At 34.2% G+C, this 21,956-nt stretch overlaps 1 protein-coding gene across 2 annotated transcripts in view; it reads right to left on the bottom strand.

Moving 5' to 3' along the window:
* Positions 1–1,012: 1,012 nt before the first annotated feature.
* Isha (Insulator su(Hw) mRNA adaptor) overlaps positions 1,013–21,956 on the bottom strand; it is a 33,397-nt gene continuing 12,453 nt past the window's right edge. The window contains exons 7-22 of one of the 2 annotated variants that reach the window (XM_074113539.1): positions 21,268–21,389; positions 14,880–15,039; positions 10,363–10,592; positions 9,702–10,075; positions 9,373–9,581; positions 9,078–9,249; positions 8,488–8,766; positions 8,256–8,399; positions 6,885–7,034; positions 6,662–6,794; positions 5,919–6,122; positions 4,415–4,864; positions 3,444–3,832; positions 3,211–3,357; positions 2,884–2,979; positions 1,013–2,282 (exon numbers count right to left, since the gene is read on the bottom strand). In XM_074113539.1, coding sequence (XP_073969640.1) covers positions 1,090–2,282; positions 2,884–2,979; positions 3,211–3,357; positions 3,444–3,832; positions 4,415–4,864; positions 5,919–6,122; positions 6,662–6,794; positions 6,885–7,034; positions 8,256–8,399; positions 8,488–8,766; positions 9,078–9,249; positions 9,373–9,581; positions 9,702–10,075; positions 10,363–10,592; positions 14,880–15,039; positions 21,268–21,389 — 4,452 coding nt within the window. In that variant the 3' untranslated portion in view covers positions 1,013–1,089. The remainder of the gene's footprint in view (positions 2,283–2,883; positions 2,980–3,210; positions 3,358–3,443; positions 3,833–4,414; positions 4,865–5,918; positions 6,123–6,661; positions 6,795–6,884; positions 7,035–8,255; positions 8,400–8,487; positions 8,767–9,077; positions 9,250–9,372; positions 9,582–9,701; positions 10,076–10,362; positions 10,593–14,879; positions 15,040–21,267; positions 21,390–21,956) is intronic. The other variant, XM_074113616.1, reaches the window with a different exon arrangement.

Genomic DNA, 21,956 nt, shown 5'->3' with positions numbered 1-21,956 from the left:
AGCACTCCTCTGCATTTTGAAGAAGTTTCATTCAACAATTTAAACTAAATACTACTAAATACATTTGCGAACGATTCAAGTTCTTTTGCTAGTTGTTAAGAGAAAATTTCCTGAAATTTCCAAGGATATTTGGACATAGCAGCTTTTTTGCTAAAAGAAATGAGGTAGTAAGCATGAGAAAGTAAGATGCTTTCTATTTACTAGATCAGCAGCGTAGAAAAAGCACAAAAAATGGAATAGAAGTCCTCTTTCTGCTTGTCAAGAAAGAGAGAGAGAGAAATGTACCTAATCAAAGACTTTATGTTGGAAATTTCTCAGGAAATAAAGACATACCAAAACCAATGGGAACGTACATAACTATTTTCTGCCACCATCCTGTGCGTCGATATAAGGTAAAACATTAGAACAGTAGTTATTGACATTATCCGTTTTTCTTGTTGAGGAACATCAAAGTTGTCCGAAAAGTAGAACAAAGCAAAAAAAAAAAAAAAAAAATGGACTTTACAAAATTTAAATGGTAAAACTATTAATTAAAATAAATAATTTTGATCGATTAATTTTGTTTGTTGGTTTCGATTTTTTATCGAACCTGTAAATTGGAGGTTATTTTTTAAGTTTTCTTTCTTAAAATGAGAATAAAACAATTTTTTTTTCTTAAGATATTCATTTTTGTTTGTTTGTTTTATTTTTAGCTTTATGTTCTTCTTAAGAGTTTAAATAACAAAGTTTTAAGGCAAGGTTGAGCTTTAAAAGATATGTTGCACGATCAAAAAAATATTTAAAATTGTGTTTCTTCTTTTTTTATGAATCAAAACTAGATTTTTAGTTTAAATAACATTTGTTTTTTTTTCCTTTAAAAATGAGAGCTATTTAAAAAAAACAACAAAAAAAACCAAATTATATAAGTAAATTAAAACAATTAAAATTTTTAAGAGGTGTTGGGAAACTTTAAGACTAGAAGTCACAAGGCTGCCGATGAACTTTCACAGCTATGAGGTCACAATGAAAAACGTTTTCTTTGACTTTTTTTTTTTTTTTTTTTTTAAGTTTTGTATAAACTTTGTTTTTATTTCGATTAAGAAACATAAATTATTGTTCTTCTGCAGCAGTATTTAGTTCCTCGCTCTTCATTGTAACATTAGTTTCTGAATTGTTTCCTATGTCAAATATTGGAGCATCGTTTTTCATTTCAACATCACTGTATCTAACATCACTAGCAGTAGTACTCAATTCAGTTATATCGGCTGCACTTTTTTTCTCTTCCATCATCTCTTGTTTAGCTACATTCTGAGGCGGGTGAGCGGCAAAAGTAATAGGTAAAATTTCATCACCATAAAGGTTTTTTGCACCTATTTTATCTTCTATTTCAGGATCATCCTGTGATTTTCTGAAATTATTGTCAAACGACAACCTCCTTGGTAATTCCTGAGAATGAGGCATTCCTCGGTTGAATTCATCAAGGGGTATACCTTCAACGATTGGTGGTGCAGCGTCCATAAGATTTGTCGTTGATTTTTCTAAAAACATGGCCTTTTCTGGTTCATCATAACCAGTTTCTAGTTCATGTTTGTCAGCTTTAATGGCTGATTCATGAACATAGGCTTTATTATCATTTTGTGAATCAAAAATGTCCGCAGATTTTTGCTGTGATTCATATGTTTTGCTATACTCTGGTTCTTCTTTAATTGAAGCTAACGCTGATGTAGTTGGTTGTCCTACTTCATGCTCTTGTGACTCAAAAGAAGTTTCACGTTTTGCAGGTTTAACCTCGGTTTCTTCTTTTGGCACTAGATCTGGATATTTCTCGGCCTTGAAATCTCCTGTTTTCTCATCCGCTGAGTTCATTTCAGTGGGTGATTGCTGTCGTGGCGGTTTACTTTCAGGAGTGCTCCACCTGGACTTACGACGTTCATTTCCACCGCTATTAGATGGTGGTCGCAAGTGATTCATTGAACCTAACAGGCTAGGCAATCCTCCACTGCCAGATGTTCCTGAAATACTCTTTGAAGCTGAATGCATCGGACCTGAATGTCCCGAAGGAGGGCCACCACCATGTGCTCCAAGCGGTAGTGGTCCTAAGTGGCCAGGAGGCCCACCCATAAGACTGCCCGGTCCTGGGAGATTTGGTGGAAATTCGTCCCAACCTCGTCGTCGTGGTGGTCCTTCCCATTCATCTCTACCCCCGGATGAAAATCTTCCACCACCACCACCACCTCGTCCTCGAAGACCCGGAGGTGGAAATCCACGTGGTGGCATAAAACCTGGACCATCCATTCTGTTTCCTGAAAATATATAAAAGGAATTTTGAAAATAAACTACTATTTACAAACAAACCTACAATTCGCAAGGTTAGTATACATTCATTTTTCTACAATCAAGGCTTTGGGCAAACCCTTGTTATGTGGGAGCTCCAAATTTTAGGAGGCATGTGGAATAAGATTGAACAGACTTGCTCAATGAAGAAATTTATTTAGCTCTCTCTTCCAGACACCAGATGTGTTGGGACTGAAGCCAGCAGGAACATAATGAACACGTCTTCTGGTACCTCGTTTTTTTTTTTTTTTAAATACATGAGAGAAATCCTGGATTATTATTTTCAATATCAGCAATAAGCCTTAAAGCCAGAATCGAAATACTAAGTTTAAGCCTCCTTTGACTTTTTTCTTTCTGAAATTCGACCACTGTGTGAACTCATCTTTCGATTACACGCGTCAAAGAGCCTCTAAAACAGCTACTTTTTTTTGTCTTATCTACTTATTTGTGCTATCTTTTGGGTCGATGTGTACTTTTGGCGTCTAATCGCCCGCCCATAAACTAAAAGACTCGAGGTAAAATAAATATATGTACATACAGAAGATTCAGAGTTGATTGGCAATATCTTACCTGGCGGTCCAGCTCTATGGCCCCTCAATGACATTGACATTGGAGGCGGACAAGGCGGGCCTCCCATTGGTGGACCTCTAGGTGGGAACATTGGACCTGGAACATAATTTAACATTTAATATTATAATGTTTAATTCTAATATATTGGGATTTTGTACACAAAATAAAGAGCATATTTTGCAATTCCGAGAAACTATAACTGTTCTGTGTTTATCTTGCTGAAGGAAAAGTTCAGAAATTTGATGTTCACTGCCAGAAACTGCGATAACTAAGAGAAATTTTACATTAGAAACAATAAAACTTATTGTAGTGGGCACAAGTATTTACCATTAGGCGTGCGTAGAAGTGGCCTGGGGCTTCTTTGAGGCATCCTAGCGTGGCCGCGGTTGAAGAAACCCCTCGGCGGAAATTCACCACCCTGGCCACCCATCATTTCATCTCTTTCTGACTCAGAATATCTTCCACCACCATAACCTGGTCAATGTAAAAATACATTATTAAAGTTAATATGAACTGGAGATGAATTATGAAAGTTTAGAAAGAGAACGGTTCTCCCGTACCTAACGGTGGACTATGCTGATCGAATTGTTCATGCTGCCGGAAATGAGGTGGCATTGGACCCTGTGAATACTGTTGGTCCACCAGAGGCGGTGGTCCTTGTTGATAGTGTCCATCATGATGGGATTTAGGCGGAGGTCCTTGTGGGTACTGTTCATGTCCCATAGAACCCTGATGGTAATGCTGATCTGGATGTTTAGATGGAGCGCCTTGTGCAAATTGATCATGGTGCGATACAGAGCCGCCCTGATTGAAATGCGGTTGCTCGTGATGTGGTGATGGTCCTCCTTGATGGAAGTGTTGTTCCTTGATCGGCAGAGAAAGTAGTGGTGGACGTTCATCTTTGTCAGGTCGGTTACTACTGTACGGACTGGAACTCCTCTTGTCACGTCTAAAGCAAGCACGCACCATATTTATTAATTTATTTCATAACCAATTTATTTATTTTTTTAAAAACAAATATGACATAATTTAAATAGATAGCTTACGCGAACACTCATGACTTTCTCTTGCCGGAATGACCGATAATTAATTTACAGAGAAAACGTTCCACAAGAGTGCAGTGAAACGCAAAGTTTAAAGAAAATCACAGTCACAAATTACTGATAAATCGATTCCATCTTTCGATTAGCTGATTTCGCTCTAAAGTTTATTATTGGTTCTAAGTCCCGCGATTTTTCTATCGCTAAAAATTACGCTTGAGTTACATCCGATTTTTTTTACCTTCTCTTATACTTAGAAAAGGTGGTGTGATCAAGCAAGTTTTAGATTTTGAATCAGCATCGGAAGAATTCGTTCGGAGATCCGAAAAACCGGTTTTTAAAAATTGTTAAAATAGTACGTGTGTTTGTTAGTGGGGGTCAACATTTAGAATTTATGCGCAACTTTTTCCAGAAAAACTCTTCTCGAGTCAAGTTTAATGGTGTAAAAGGATAAAGTTTCCCTCTAGGAAGTGTGAAATGACTAAACATACCTATCTCTCTCATCCTGCCATTTGTTCTGTCGTGACTGCCATCTTGAACCAGGTGTTCTGCGATCTCCAGGTGTTCCTCTTCTATCTTCATTCCTCCTATCATCCGTCTGCCTCCGATCATCATTACTGCCACCTCTTCGGTCATCGCCACGTCTATTATCATCCCTTCTTGACGGCGGTGAATCTCTTCTTCTACGTTTCTCGTCTCGTTCACCCCGATCACGTCTCCTAGGTGATGATTCCCGCCAATCGCAATCTTTTATTCCTATGCCACCTTCTCCTCCTCCAGCATCTTCACTAGTGTTACCACCACCAGCAGAACTGCTTCCTGTATTTGCAGAGCAGCTTCCGCCAGCTCCTGATACAGTCGAACTGCTTCTGTCAAGTTCCTTGATTGTTCTGTCGATAATGTTATCACTCATTGAGGATGCATCAGGCGCAGTATTTCCTCTGTTAAAATACAGAATGCCAGTTAAATTTGAAATAAAACAATTATATATGATATATTTTTTATATGTGTTGGGAAGGGGGGGCTTAGTTCTACGCTATCCATTCATCCTAACAATCAAGCATATGTCCTAACAAAATCCAATCCCGGAATCGGGCTGCTTAATATTCATAATTGTCCAAAGACGAACAATTCTAAAAGGAGACAAACATAAATGACTTACACCGTATACTTGTTTCGTAATCCGTAATATCCAAAAAATCTCACTTGATGAATGAAAGTTACCTACCCCATTAGTAAAACTAAAGAATGTCATTCTGCCAAATATTTTGGAGAAATTGGGAGCAGCTGCATTTGAGACTTAAGATAAAGAAAGAAGTGGGGTAAACCCAAGGAGAAACTAGACATTTTCTTAAGACAGTCTCGTACCGCACTTCACGTACTTATTAACTTTAATGGGGAATTTTCTTGAAACATGATAGTTTTTCCTGAAAAGTGAGTTTGCTTCAATATTAACTATGCCCACGCGATAAAATAATACTGCCTATGGAAGCTAGACTTTACAGCCACCACTTTATACGATCCCTCTAGATTCGAAGTTCATTAACGAACCGTACAATATACTGAATAAGATAGGAAAGACTAATCTCCATCCTCTCTAGGAACTCCGTTGAAATGAAGTTTCCTGGGAAAATTTGTATACCCAACCAAACAGAGAGACATTAACATGAGATGACATTAACTTCCGGTTAGTTTTTAAGCTTCTATCACCTCAAGAAGACAAGTCACAAGGTATAATAATATGAAAGAAGCTTTTCAATTTTGGGAAATAAAATTCCCTACAGAAAATAGATTAAACTAAAATGAACTGAAGATGGAAGAAAATTAAATACTGCTCATAAAGAAAAGAAATCAAGTAAATTGTAGTGGAAATTCTCCATTTACGGTTAAAAACCATCAACTTAACTGCCACATCAATATCAGTTAAGAGAAGAATGTGTAAAATGAAAAAATTCTCACTTATTACCATTTTGTTATTTACTTTAAATTACTTACCTAAGCATACTCAGTATATTTCCAGTTGAAGAAATTAACAGTACTTCTTTTTGTACCTCATTATTATCTTCTTTGATTTTAATATCTACTGGCGATAAAATAGGTTTTTGTTCAAAATCTATTCGATTTGTGTTTCCAAAAAAATTATTAATTTCAGCATTTACTCTTGATAAAAAATTATTTTTCGTCATTTCATGACTTCCACTATAGAAGAGACAAAAAAACTTGTCTTATATGATACTTATTTCTTTTTTTACTAGTTTATAAAAAAGATAACAACAACAACAAGAACAATTTTTGAAAAAGCCGTTTTTGCTAACTTTCGGCAACTTTTTTCTCGCAACCTATTAGATCTGGGTTGTTGTAAAAAATTACAGTTATAAAAGAGGATTTGACCTATATTATAAAGAAAATTTGGGAAATTTATCTTTTATAGAGAAAGAGAAAAAAAATGGTCAAAGTTGGGTGTTTTTCAACGATACGCTTTTTCGTGCAGTTTTTGACGATCAACCCTTATACAACTGTCCTACTGGACAGTTTAAATTATTATAAAAAAAACAAGCTACAAAGTTATCTAAAGAAGAGAGAATTTTGACGTTACCTCGAAAAAAAACCACCCTTTGGAGTCTTAAATTTAGAATGATGAAAATTTATTCGAGAGTAAAAGAAAATATTAAAGCAAATTTTTCTAAACACAAGAATTTTATTAGTCAAAGAATGAATAATAGAAAAAGGCTACTCACACTAGCGGTTTTACATCTTTTATCTCCGGAGGTGACTGCTTAACGTCTACCTCCATATCTGTGGACATTTTACTAACTGACGGTTGGCTAACTGGAGGTTGGGTTGGTGGCATCATGTTTGTATTGCCAAAGTCTGTGATAAAAATATTATTGGTCAAGTATTATGATCACAAACTGTTTATTATCCTAATAAAAATAATAATAAAGAGTAAAAATCAATTACTTGGAATCGTAGGAAGTGGTATCCCAAACGGATTCACCATTGACGACAGTTCAGGGAAAGTATCTGGCGTTGGAGGCGGTGGAATCTGCGTTAGTTTGCTCTTGTCCATGCCATCTGCAGTAGCCATAGTTGGGGGTGGCATCAGTCCCACTGGAAAAAGAATAAATCTTGTATGAACAGAAATGTGGTGGTTGTGCTCTCACTTGTTGGCAAAGCAAACGGTGGTAACAATCCATTGGAGGCTGCATTGATTTATTAAATCAATTTACGTATAGCAAATTATCTTCCATTTGTATTTCAGGACTGTGAAGATTTTTCTAGATTATCTTTTAACTTAGTATTCAATCAGTTCTTTACAAATACATTTCAACATTATGTAGATAATAGAATCGTACAGAGTTCCTTCCTAGTTCACTGTAGGTGTGTGAGGATCGTCCACAAATATTTTTCGTAAGAAAAATGTATTTTTTAATAGAGAATAATTAAGACTACCTTATAGAAAAACGTAAAAAAAAAGATGAAAAATGCACTTCAGATCAGCAGAATTTGACTAAAGCTCATTTCATATCCGTTAGAAAATACGTAGACGGAATAAGCAATTTTGAGCTTTTTTTTTTGCAAACATTCTGAATTTATCAAAAGCATAATGTTTGTTATTCGCTTTTAGGCAGCTTTGTTTCTAGTTTTTCCCATCGAAATAACCCAAACATTTGTCAATCACAATACTCTTAATAAAGTAGACAGAGAAACCCACTAGAATATTCTAACCCTTAATGAATATCATTGAAGGACATTTTCATTAAGTAGGAAAATACCTAAATCGAACTACCGATAAAACAACTTTCTTCACATTTACAGATTCTAAGTGCTTTTCATGGTAATTTTTATAATAATATAGCTGATAAAAGTGAACATTTTTCAGATTTGGCAATTTAAAGAGGTTGACCATGGTTGCACTTACCTTGAGAGAACCTTTTTCAATTAAAATTTGCTGGGAAAAAGGGTGCTAGGGTTTTAAGTATCAGAAATTTAAAGAAAATAGTTGCATCGATTAATGGAAAAATCGGGGAAAAATTGAAAAATCACTTCAGTAAAGTCACTCTTATGATTGACGAATTGTCGAAACGTTAGTACCAAAAAGGGCATTATAGTCCATCAAAACCTATTACTTAAAGTTTCGAATACTCTACAATTTTTTTGATAAGAGAAATTCAGTTCACAAAAACTCAAGATGCATGCAGAGCTTGACTTAAAACATTTTGTAAGTGTTCAAGAGGATATCATTAGCATGTATTTGTCGGTGATTATTCAAAATTTGAAAAATTCACAAGATCTCCTTTGATTATAAAGGAATTTAATCCAAATACTTACTTTGTGGTGGAGGATTAAACGGTGGTGGTAAACGTCCGACCATTTGTTGCGGAGGCGGTGGCATCATCAGAGGAGGTGGTACTCCTAAAGGTACGTTACCCATAGGGCCCAGTGGTCCCATTGGACCCATTGGTCCTAGTAATCCTGGCACAGCAAAAGATTAAATTTTAATAAAAGAAAATCTAAAAAACATAAATTAGTGCTTAGAAATGTCTTGACTCTGTGCTCTCACTTGGTGGCAAAGCAAACGGTGGTAATAATCCCATTGGAGGCGGCATCCCCGGCGGTGGTTGTGCGGTAGGAGGTCCTGCGCCAGCCATACTGTTGTCCGGCAAAGGAATGTAAGCTGGAGGCACGCCAGTGTTGCCGCCAACGTTTCCAATGTCCATATCGTTTCTTCCTTTCGGTTCATTTGATCGTAGAGCTTCTTTTTCTTCTTCCACTTTTATCATATGCTGGGCTTGCTGCATTTGGCTGGCATAATTTCGTTTTACTAATTCTCTTCGTTTCACTGATGAGTAACAAAAAAACACTTGAATTAAAACCAATAACATTTTACAGTTATCTGCAACGATGTGGATAATTTTATATTAAACAATAAAAAAAAATTATGGTTTTCAGAAACTACTTATAATTTCTATTATAGTTTTCGTAACTAAATTAAGTTTTATTAATGTCTTCTAAATAATTTTAAAACTTCCTATAGTTTCTTTCAAGTTTTGCTGCTCTGAACTGCAGAATTGTAAATTGTTTTTTATAGATCTGAAATTTATAATTGCAAAAACTAAATATGAAGCACAAATAACGATGGAAAAAAAAAACCTTTAAGATATTCTGGTAATGAATCTTCATCTATAACACCGCCATCCTCCAACAAATCCAGATCAGTGTCCAGAGAGATCTTGTTCCATGGGATGTAGGAAACACCATGCTCTACTTCCCAATAGTCTTTCCATTCCTTATCCTTCATTCCTTTTCCAGGAGCCCAAGCGATCTGAATAAAATTAAAGAAGGGAGAGATTGTCATTCTTTGATCTTATGTATATATCCTTAAAATTAAGAACTATATCAGAATGGGTAACTTCAAGTTAAAATCTACAACAACAAATAAACGTACAGTGATGGCTTTCCCTTGCAGTTTAAAATGTTTCAATTGTTGAAGTGCTTTGGAAGCATCCTGTCTTCGATTCATACAGATGAAAGCACAGCCTCTTGGAGGTATTAAATTTATAGAAACAATATCACCAAATTCACCAAAAGTGTCCGATAATTCTTCCTGTTGAACCAGTTTTGAAAGATGACCAATCCATAATGTTGTACTGCAAACTGAAAAAAAAAAAAAAACTCTTATCTCTGATCATTTACCAACATAATTTCTCTTACCATAATATTCTCAAGATTCTAAATTCAACATTTTTTGAATAATATGGCGAGCCTTTCACTGACCAGCTATATGGTTCTTCTTGAGCGGTGGTAATCCTCGACGTCGCCTTTCACGTTCTCGTTCGCGGTCTTCACGTGATTTAGATCTTGATCTCGATCGAGATCTCGTCCTAGTTCTTGAACGCCTCCTTCTTGACCGTGACCGTGACCTAGATTTTGATCTACGGCTACTGCGTCTTGGCGACGGTGATCTTCTCCTACGACTACTACGGCTGGGCGATTTTACTGGTGAATCGGTGCGAATTAAATCGATAATTTCTATAGGCGTATCGCTTGATTGCGCTGTACTTCCAAGTTTTGCCTCCCAGGAAGTTTCATCAACGCTTCCGCTAATTGATATTGCACCACTTCCTGCGCTTGGTATTCCACCAGGTACTCTGGAAACATGAAAATTGTTTAGGATTTATTTTTAAAAGTTTCAATTAAGTTAAATGTTTTGGATTGGTAGTAAAAATTACTGGAAACAAATCCTTTGCCTCTTGTAAATAGTTTTATCTTTTAAATCAAATCTAGATTAATGTAAATAATAAACTGAGGAAAACGTCAACCTTAACAACTTCTGGGTTAGTGCAACTTTTTCAGCAAGCAGTTTATATAAAACTATAAAGTCTTAAAACAAGTTTTTTTTTTTTCTGTTTTAAAGTAAAGTTTAAAACAAACATACCTTCTTTCATCAAAATCAGCAGCTGATGTTCGTTCATCAGAATCAGTGATGCCAACAAATGGTACCGGCGGAGCTGTAATTGGCGCAGTAAAAGTAACACCGGTAACTGGATCCGTGTGACTTAACGCTTGAGCACCCTGTGAAGACGCGGCCAATGATGCGGAAGTTATACTTTCAGTAACGCTACTACTGCTTGGTTTAAAATCGCATTCGGAAGCAAAAGGTAAATTCTGGAAAAAAATAAAAAGAATATATAAATAAAAATAAACAAACCCTGGAGAATAAAATACAAATGACTTTTCCTTATACAAAACTAATTTCAATGATACGAGTACCTAAACTACAATAAAATTACTTTTGAACGATGCCTGACGTAGTACGTGAATGCTAACAAGAAATCGTTCAATAGATTCAAACTTCCGTTCAAGCTAATTAATTTTTCCTCTTTCTTGACGACCATCTGAGTGGAATTTCCACAATTTCCGGTGTTCTTTTGTGAAATCCTGCTCAACCTCCGTTGAACACTCTTGAACAGAGCATTAGAATTCTTGTAAACTTCGCGCACAGTCATTACTCGTATACCGTGGTCAAATTTTCTAACAATTATTTTTGTATTTCTAGCAACCCTGACATGTTGTACATTTAACATGTTTATTGTTTGTTTCATTTTTGTAAGAAAAAATAAAACAAAAGGAAAATTAGTGAGTATAAAAGTGTTTCTCTAATTAGTAATCATAAAGTTGGATTTGAACTTGATATGAGGGAAGGGACCGTAGGTCTAGGGTGTAGATTTAGACTGCATACACGGAGGCTCCTTAGGGAAGGAATGCACGCAAATAATGTCCACTATTGAACGTCCACCTCTCCTCTCCAAAGAAGGTTAGTCGAAGCATCATGAAGAATCGTCCAGTTAAAAATGCTGAATAATCGTAAATTAACGGATACTAATGTGCTATTAGTAGCATCTGGAAGAAATGGCGGCCTCGTCTCCCAGTGTTTTCTATAATCCAAGAGGATTCGTTAAACACAACAATCTCGGTAAGGGAGATCCTCATCTCCTCGATGAAAAGTGATCCGGTTCGAAAATATGTACAACAACTCAACAACAAAGTATTGCGTAGTTCTATTACTATCCACAAGCAGCATAGGGTAGATGACTGGGTATGACCGCAGTTGCTATGGTAGAGTGCACAATTAACACCTGACTAAATGGTGGATCCAGGGACTTGCTAAATATAAACGGGGTCAAACTGAGAGCCTCTTTAGCTTGACGACTATCAGTGAGGGGATTTCTACCACTTCTGGTGTTCTTTTGTGAAATGCTGCCATCAAATTTGAACTTTCTGTGTTACTCTCACAACAATTCTTAAGTCCTAACTTACAAATTTTGTGAGTACTTCGAACTAAAAAAAAGGATTAGTGGTGATCGACGTTATTCTTCAAGATCAAGTTCAGGAAAATCATGGCGCTTCATTTCCATAAAATTTTTCCAGTTTTAGAGTCAAATCAACTAGAAGTACTATGTAGACTTGCTACAAAACTAACTGCGTCAATAGACTCTCCACTAACCGCCAAAGCCATGTTCAAAGGAAGTCACGTAAACGCTTAAGGCGATGCAGGTTAGAGCTTCATAAAGTTATGCCTAATCAAACTGTTAGGAGAAAGGATACTTGCCCAGCTGATAATTTTAAGGAAAAAATAAATAAAATAGTAAAGCGTGTAAAGACGTGGATTTATTGGTAAAATCTTGAGACAATCCTCCGTAAACCAAAATATTGACCAGATTCAAAACTACCCCAGTGTTGGAAAAACACTCAATAGTTACAGTGCTAGTAACTTAAGAGTGCTGAATACTAAGAGTTTGAAACTGTGTAAACCTCACATTTAAACAAAAAAAAACGAACTTTTAGGAACAACAGAACTGACGCTTCATAGACGAAAGTAATAATTTGCCGTGATACTAGTAATTTAAGTAATTCATTTATTTTGGGATTGTGCTTAATAGAGGGCCATTCTCTCAAGATTAAGAGCGTCTTGAATTCACAGAGCCTTGAAAGGGTTCAGTGAAAGAAATAATAGGAACGCGGGCCCAATCAAGCGTTAGTGGAAAGCCATAACAAGGCTTAAGAAAAACAGAATTTCAAGGTGTATTAAAATGCCCATTCATAGATTTACGCAAAAACTTATGGAAGTGACACTCAACCGCAATGAAAAATATACGCTAAAATAATGTGTTTTGGGTAAAAAAAAAATTGGGATAAATAGAATTAGAGTTGAAGGCAAATATCGCAGTAGTTCAAATCAATTGATGAGGTCATAATCTTAGCAAGTACTAACATTACAAACCTACATTCCTATTAATTAACACCAAAAGACGGATGTTGTTAGAGGGGAAGACAACCATTTATTTTGAGGAAGAAATTGAAAGATTTCAGCTTCAAAAAAGAAAATGAAAGAATAAAATACTAATCAAAGCAAACCACAGCGTCTAATAAAACATCTTACACAGATTTAAAATAAAATGTACGGTTAATTGACAATTCAATCGTGGCTTACAGCTGCGTGGAGGATAAACGTCTTTCTTGCTGAGGGAGAAGGGCTATTGGTGAATTAATAAGAAAAGTTGTGCGTTTCTGGAACAATGATTTGGTAGCGGCCATGAGATAACAAGGTTTCATTGGTTGGGGTATCTCCTACACAAGGTTCTAGACAGACAAAAAAAAGGGTATTCCGGAGCAGAAGACGGCCAAGGACCACGTTTCATGATAGCTAAGCGGAACAAGATCTGCGGAGGTAGAAGAAAAAACACTGGCGATTGCAAAAAATGAAACGTTTCCTACAGAACAGTTGAACCAATGAGAAAATAACTTAATTTTAACTCATTTTAATAAGTTGATGCACCCAAATTGGATAGTTTTCACATTGGAAACTAAACACAAAACCTAGACTTGAAACTCTTTTCTTTTCTCACTCCTGAGATAAATTAATGTTAGGATTCATTAGTGATGTTTTAGGGGGCACAATGGGCTTACTTCTTGTCTTAGAGCATCAATAACTTTTGGGAACCCTGTCTAGAATAAAAATTGGAACCTCAAACAACTGGAAATTTACTTAAGAATATGTAAATCTCCAGGGAGGCGCCACAGTAGACGAGCGGTTAGAGGCGAGACCTGCGAAGCTAATATGCATTGTGGTACTGGGTTCGATTCCCGGTCTAGAAGCCTTGGATTTTATTTAATGGTTAATATGAGAAATTTGTAGTAAAGTATGTTTACTAGTCGCCTCCGTCCACAGCACCTAATTTGGTAGTTGGAGGTAAAGCCTGCCTGAAAAAAAATCTCCAGGTAAGAACCTACACGTTTGATCACAACTAAGGATATTGTATCCATCACGTGATTTCTGAACACTACTTTTTTAGTTGAAATAGCATTTATTTCACAATTCCATGGTAAGGGGATTGAGGGAGCTAAGGGTGGGTATTTAGGAAGATAAAGAGATTTGCTTTATGAGCATCTCGGGAATATTACTACGGTTCAGGAACTCTAGTTCGTTCTTCCGCCATTAGTTTTGGCAAAGTTTGGGCGGTTTCTAAAAAAAAAAAAAAAATCTTATTTTTCAAACCAAAATACAGACGGTAATCTGTAAAAAATCCGGGAGTCTCCCCCCCAACCACTGGCGTCAACGCAAATTCGCAAGGCTTGAAAAGGGAAGCTATGGTAGCTTTCGCTTGCTTAATCATGGCAGCAAGGGATTTTAAATGACCCCTCTTTAGGTCATTGTCGCAACTGTAGGCTTAGGGAGACGATATTGCAAGTTTTTGTTCGCCGGTATAAAAACACAGCTCTATGGCGCCTCCTTGATAGTGCAAGTGAATAGAAAGAGCTACTGGTACTGTACGCCAAACAAAAAAGCTTCATTTAGGTACCAGGGCATACACTGGATTAGCGAACGTGCTCTCAGCATTGTTTTCATATTTCCCCGGGATTATATCAGACCCCTTTATAAGCAACGTAGATTTTGAGCCTTGGAGTAAATTACTCCAAACTGCCCAGCATGAAATCACAACGACAAGAAAAGCAACAAACAAAACAAAAAATATAACGTCGAACGTAAAAATATTGAACGAAATGAGTAGCAACTTTGCAAGACTATCCTACAATAGCATATTTTTGGCACATTGAATGCTGAGGTAGCAAACAAAATTACAAATATTTGATCAGACTAACATAAATCGTAAATAAATATTAAAAGGAACCACACAATATTTGTTTCTTTAAGAAAAAAAGGAGTCATAATACCTTATTATTATTCATTTATAACCAATATTAACATCATGTCCATTATTTTTTTTAAATATGTTTGACTAACTCAAAATTAATGGTATAAAATGTACCATTTATTTATTTTAATAGCAGCACATAACTAATAAAATTGAAATTATTTCTATTAATAATTAAAACAAAAATAATGGATTGTTGATGTTAATGTTAGTAATAAAAAGTACTTAAACAACTAACTGGTAAAGTTTGTGCAAGATGCTTATCAAATTCTTCTTCTTGGTGACGCATCTCTTGTAATCTTCTCATTTTATCCTCCATTTCTGCTTGTTGTTGTCTAGAAGACATTTGTTGTTGTAAAGTTTGCAACTGGCGTAAAACTTCTGGATTTGATAAAATTCTGTAACAATAAAACGAATAACACATTTTTTTTTACATGTTTTTGTAAATATCAAAACAGGATACATTGGTCAAGCCAATGGGCAAGCGATTTGGTAAAACAAATCTCCCTTTTATACATAGAAACGAAATTAAAAAACAAAAAAAGAAAAAAAAAAGAAACAAAGCTATTGTTTGTTTAAAAAAATATTTAAGTCAGATTTAAGTAAATACTTCAGGCAGGGAATTTACTAAATATCTTCTCCTGAATGACTATAAGGAGGGTCATTTAAAATCCTGATTATCAATCTGGAATAGATGCACAATCTCTCCTAGAATAGATCAAGCGGAGATGTGACTTAAGTACCCTTCGCCCGCGGTAGATGAATATTAAAAGAGAAAGAGAGAATCAGAATTCTACATTCAAGGAGACCCTGTTCTCTTAACGGTGACAGTAGAAGGGCAAACAAGGAGAGTATTTGGCCAAGATGTGCATCTAACTATCGTATCTACGAGTTCCTATAGCTGATCTCATGACTCCCAAGAGAGTCTAGGAGATCACAAATATTGAAGAAAGAGAACATCCCTGGAAAAAGAGTATTTTGTACAGAGACCATTAACCCTAACTGCCTTCTCCCTGCTCAAACTGAGGCTTCCTGGCCAAGTCCAGATATTTATCAGAAGTTGGTGTTGTCCGTAACTTTCTCATATCCTACCTCCCAATAGTTTCTTTAATTTTGGGAGAGTATTTATGTGAAATTCTTGGGTGGGAACCGGACTGCAGGAGTATGTAGTTACAGGAAGTGATTATCCCTTGACTTCCGGCCCTCTCTTTGCCCGAAAACCTCCCCTTTTTTTTTTTGGAAGCTGTATGTGTAGTTCCATCATTTGAGGTTGCAGTAAGGTCTGGCCAGGTACCATTGGAGGCACAAATAATTGGTCTAGTCAAAGAGCAGTGTACTTCTTTGCAGAGGTACTCTGGAGCCGTTAAAAGACGACGTTAAGGGGCGCGGTGGCTATAATATTAGATACAGTGTAAGGGGATCCTTTAAATGATCTTAATCCATTTTCTTCTGTAGACATAAATCACATATTGAAAATGAGTGAAATTTGACACTAAGCTTTTTTAACGAAAAACCCAGTTCCTAGTGCGCATTTTGAGGGAAGCAATGCTTTTCTTTCGGATGGCTTATTTTAAGAAGTGAGTTTCTTGAACACTTCACTCGAGATTTTAATTTTACACACTTATCAACTTCTCCCTTAAATAGCCAAAAAGACATAGCACTTCGGGAGTTCTTCAAATAGGAAATACAAACTACATGAATGAACCGCATTAACATTTTGGACAATTTTGAGCACCGGGCCAAAACCACAAGACAGAAAATGCTGAAACAAAAATAGAAACAAACACTTTAATTCTTAAAACATTGTTCATAAAATAAGAAATATAACATCAAATTATATAAAATAAGCTTGTCTAATTTCTTGGAAGATTTTAAAAACTAAAAAAAGATAAAAGGTTCGTTTTTACACAACGGACAGAGAGAACTGTAAAATATATAACGCAATACCTCTCGTTTTGAAAGGCAAAATAGCAAAAGCATCTATGGTTCTTGGCTTCCTTGGGCATTAGGCAGAACACGCCACCGAAAATACATTTGCACGGAGAAGCAGCGTCATTTCATTGCGACGATCCTTCTTTTAATCTGATGTTCAAATCTTGTTTACTGAAATTAGTTGGGAATCAACATAAACGAGAAACTCTTTACCATTTTATAATGTTGAGTTTCCTAAATAAAATCTGGCTTCTTTGTAGGCCCAAGATGATGATAAAGATTCACTCTAATAAAGACAATAACGAATTCCTTTTCACAATGTTTATCATTATTAATCTATTAACAAATTAGTTTCCGAAAAATTGTATATGTTTACCCCGATCTTATCGCAATAACGCGGCAGTGTCTCCATGCGTAAAAGAATCGGAACACACTGATGGTTATAAAAAATAGCATCACAATTCCATTCGTTTTTTTTTTTCTCATCACAAACACGTTATATCACGATTTCTTAAGTGTTCATCCAGTACTGGCGTAAAATTTCTAGATGTCCGGAACTTCTAGGAACTATAAATCATCTTTTTCTTCATGTATGCAGTTCCAAACATTCAGAATACCCTGGAGAGCATAATTCTGTCTTTGGCTCCAAAGCTCGCTTGATTGGATGGTCATAGTTATGAAGGCCGTCTTCATCTTCTTATTTGGGATTTACTTGGTTCTAAGTATACCTTCTTTTTAAATGATGATTCCGAAAACCCGAAACATCTTAACGAGATCCGTCTTTTTTAAGGTCCACTCTTTGCATCGAACAGAAGAGAAGAAACGTCCAAATGGTTCAAAGTAAAAAAAAAAAGTTAAAAACTAATTTTTCAAATGTTCCTCTGACCCATCTCTGAAAAAACGAACCTTTTCTTCATAATTTTGTACTTGATGTTTTCAAAACCTCAGTTGAAATCTGAAATTTTTGCAAAATAATTATTTAATAATTATAATAATAACAAATACTATGCTACTGAATTAAACTTAGAAGAAAGTATATGTGTGGCTCCGAATTTTCATAAACATATTTTTTCTATTAAATAAATTTATGCATTGATTATTATTAATAACCCACATAAAATAAACTACCTTAGCATTCATGTGCACTGTTTTAATGCTAACTTTTTTACTTTTGGATTTGCCTTGAACAAAATCACTACATTTAGAAACCTAGGTCCGAAACGTAGATATAGGGGGGTGAGGGACAAAAAAAAATCCATAAAGTAAAAAAAATAAATTTGAATAACCCTAAAGGGAAGAACAAAGATTATGAAATAACAAGAAAAAACAATAAAAATCTTAAATACTACCAACAAACCTTTTCTTTTTTCCGTTGGTCTTAAAATTTGAAATATTTTAATACTTTTTTTTTAAGAACGAAGTAATTGACTGGACAACTGGACGGACGTTCATTAGGTGGAAACTTCTGGAATGGTCGATTCACAATCCGACGACGACGCAAAACAAAATCTTACCTTATTGTTTTTGTTTTAATAATAAATGTTGTTTAAAGCTAAATATGTACCTTTATTATAATAAAAAATAAATAGAAAAATGGAAAAGAAAGTTCGTACTTCAGCTTGTGTTTTGAATTTCATGTTAGAACAGACTAAAAAATGCTTTTAAAGATACTAGAAAAAATATCCTACCCTACCCAGAGTGGACAAATGACTGGAACACCTTCTTAATTTGAGATATAGATTTAAACAATCTCCCTTGAAGTTTTTTTCTTACTTATCAGGATCTAGAGATCCTCAACCATTATTTCGACAAAATTTAAATTTAGTTTCGACATCGAAATTGAGACAATTAACTCTCCTTGAAAACAATTAATTTAATTCATTATTTCCTGAAGTGTTTAAAATTATTTGAATCACTTAGTTTATTGTTTACCTTTAGAGGTTAACTTATTTAATAATTCGTAAACATAAATCAATGCATTTCAATCAGTTCAGTTAAAAATGATGGAGGACTTGCAATCTAAGACCAATCGCTCTTCTGAATTTCTAAACACTCTCTGAACCATAGCGTAATCTTCTACATGTCCCGTACAACTTGGGAGTTAGTAATCCCAATCCACATATTGACATCCGTTATGTCACGTTTTCCCTCTGTCGGCGCCATATGTGACCGCTTCTCTGCCCAATTCCAGCAGTTCTCTATAATAACGATCATGTAAGGTCTGCATCATTTGAACACTTATTTTTTTTTTTTATAACTATCGTCTATTTTAGAAGACGTACTCGTATAGAAGCACATTAAGGTATACGGGAACATATCGGACCCTCTAGCCCCAATTCCAGCAGTTGTGTACGTTGATTTGTGTTGCCTCACGTTGCTGATGCATCTAAACGTAAGTTGTTCTCTTTAAATCCTGATTCCTTTGAGCCTCTAGCAAACCATAACACATAACAGTCACTGATCTGTTACGCCCTCACTTATCTTGTGAGCATCAGATAAAAAAAAAATGTGTTCGAGACAATTGGATGGATACAAAACTTAGAACTGGATAAAACGATGATGATTCTACGCAGCTATAGTATAGAATACGTCAGCTATTTTCAAGAGCTTTTTTTTTAGATGTGGAGAGATGTGTACAGATTGAAACATGAAGGGCAATAATACCTGAAACTAATGATAAAGTGGTCTTCAAAAAATATTTTCCATAAAAATCTAAACTAAGCCTCTAAAAACATCGATATTTTTTCCGGATGGACCCCCCCCCCCTGTAGCGCTAGTAAGAAATTGTTTAAACCATATATCTCAAATTGGTAGGATGTTCCCTTACTTTTGTACTAGTTAGAGTATAATTTAAAAAAAAAAATGTCTTGGGTATGAATTCGGTGACTTTTTTGAAAGAGAATTAGGAATATTTTTTTACCTTTTTCTTTTAGCAAATTTATGAAAAATGAATTTTTATACCAAAAAATGAAATATAAAACTGAAAATGATTAATTAATAACTAATACTCCTGATTATAAAAAGAATCCATGCAATATAATAAAACACTTGTTTTACTTCTTTTTTTTAAAAAAAACATTTTTCTCTAAAATTTAAAAAATAAAAACCTATTCTTTGATTAACTTGTGAAAAAATGAAGTGTTATACTATTTTTAATCTAAAATTTTGTATGTTTATCTTCTATGTACCTAAAAATATAATTTAAACAAAAAATAAATAAATAAATATCTAGCTAGAGGGAAAAAATTTAGTTTTTCAGTATTTTTTAAAAATATTTTAACTTAATGAGGCACCTATAAAGAAATAAAAATTGAAGGTTTATTTTCTCTCCAAAGAACAAAAGAAAATTTAAGCACTGTGGAAAAACTGCAATTAAAAAATGTATCCTGACAATTTAGATTAAAAAAAGAACCTAGTTCTTACACTCATGGAATCATCCTCTGGGATATCCTTTAAAATTGATGACGCTTTTCTACTCGAATATTTTGTTTTTTGTTTTTTACTCAAAAAATCAATTACTAATAATGAATTTAGAAATTGGATTTAAAAATAAGATCAAGTTATAGCATGCATTTTCTTCAAACTTCTAATTTAAATACACATTTAATTGACGCAGTTAGAAAAATGGATTATTCTTCTGAAACTTTGTAGGCTAAAAATAGTTATTTATTTAACAAGTGTGGAAAGTAGTACTTTTCCTCACACGAGGCAGGGTTTGCACGCACGAGCGAGCGAAGCGATTTACATTCGAGTTAAATATTATATTTTTTCTGCAACCATTAGGGTTCTTAACTAAAAAAAAACTAAACAGGAATCACTAGAATCCATTTTAAATTTCTATAAGGTAACACTATAACCTTTTTAACTGTTATAATTAAAAATATCTAATTATTTATTAAAATATTATTTTTATTTCTACATTTCTTTCAATTTTTATTTTATTTTTTAAATATTCGTTTTTTAATTATTTAGATAAAATAAATTTAAATAAGCTTATTAAAGTTTTACAGAAAATATTTAATAACAAAACTTCTTATATCAAGGAAGCACAATAAAGTTTTTTATCAAACTTTATTCAAACCACTAGTGAAGAAAGTGACACTAATGGGAATTTTTCCCCACTAGTGAGGTGAAGTTGGGCATTACACAGCTGATTTTAATTGAGTAATGAGAACATTCCTAAATGGTTGCAGAAAAATATTATTTACTAGGTCAGCCTATCATCAGAGAAGGGCTTAAATTGAAAGTGAGATGAGTTGGTAACAAACGAAATAGATTTCAACGGCACCGTTTTTATAAAACAGTATTTTACTCTATAAAACAGGTAACAGAATGAATTATTATTCAACTTCTCTTTTTTTTAAACAGTTTTTAAAGCAATAAAATTGGTAGAATTTTTACACTTTTGCTACTCTAATCCTGCAAAGAATTGTAGTGACTTTTAAAACTTACATTTCATTTCAATGTTTCCATTTAAATTTATTATTTAAATTAAAGAAATGATTCTCAAAATGATTTCATGCAAATTTTTTCTATATTTTTTTCGTTAGTATTGCTGTTAATAATTTTTTTCTCTCCTTTAAATTTTAATGAAGATCCAAAATTTTCATTATTTGAATAGTCGACGAAAAAAAAAAGAGAAATATACAAATAAAATCAATAAAAATAGAAAAGAAAACATTTAAGATACTAACGTTTGAAGAGAATCAATGCTCGGCAATGGAGGTTGAGCTGGTTGAGATGGTTGTTGCGGAGAAGGAGGTTCATCATCATCTTCATCATAATCGAAGTCTAAGAGTTTCTTGTCAAATTTTACCTACATTATGAAAACAATGTCATAATACCTAAATCTTTTTTTAATTTTCTTTCTTTCTTTAAAGAGATTGATATGAAAATAGAAAAAAAAAACAAAGAAAAATGAAAACTTCAAAAAAAATTTAAGAGAAATTCTGATTTCGACTTTTTCTTACTAAAATTTGTTTATAATTTGGAAATTTTGTAATTTAGTAAAAAATTTAAAAGCTAAAGTGAATCTTTTTTTTAATTTTTATTAACTACTTTATTAATTAGAAATTATAAAATTAAAAAAAAAAACTCTAAATCTGAATAATCAAAGTAAATTTAAAAAAATATTCTTAAATTCTTAAATCGTCGACATTTTTAACTCAGTAGCCTTCATTTACTGAAACAACTGTCATTTTAATAACATAAACATTAATGAATTAAATTTAAATTAATATTTATTTAATTTTCTGAAATAAATACATTACTATACAGTTAATTGAGGTGGTAATCGCTTAATTTTTTTCCTCCAGGAGGGGCTAAGTCCAACTAGTTTTCGTGGCCCCGGAAACGCACTTTACTATTACCATTTTTTTTCTAA

The sequence above is a fragment of the Rhodnius prolixus genome, unplaced genomic scaffold (assembly GCF_049639745.1).
Source record: "Rhodnius prolixus isolate KJV_2025 unplaced genomic scaffold, Rpr scaffold_1, whole genome shotgun sequence".
NCBI classification, from domain to species: Eukaryota; Metazoa; Arthropoda; class Insecta; order Hemiptera; family Reduviidae; genus Rhodnius; species Rhodnius prolixus.
The sequence above is the reverse complement of the archived record's forward strand: the minus strand, read 5'-3'. Positions and strand labels throughout refer to the sequence as shown.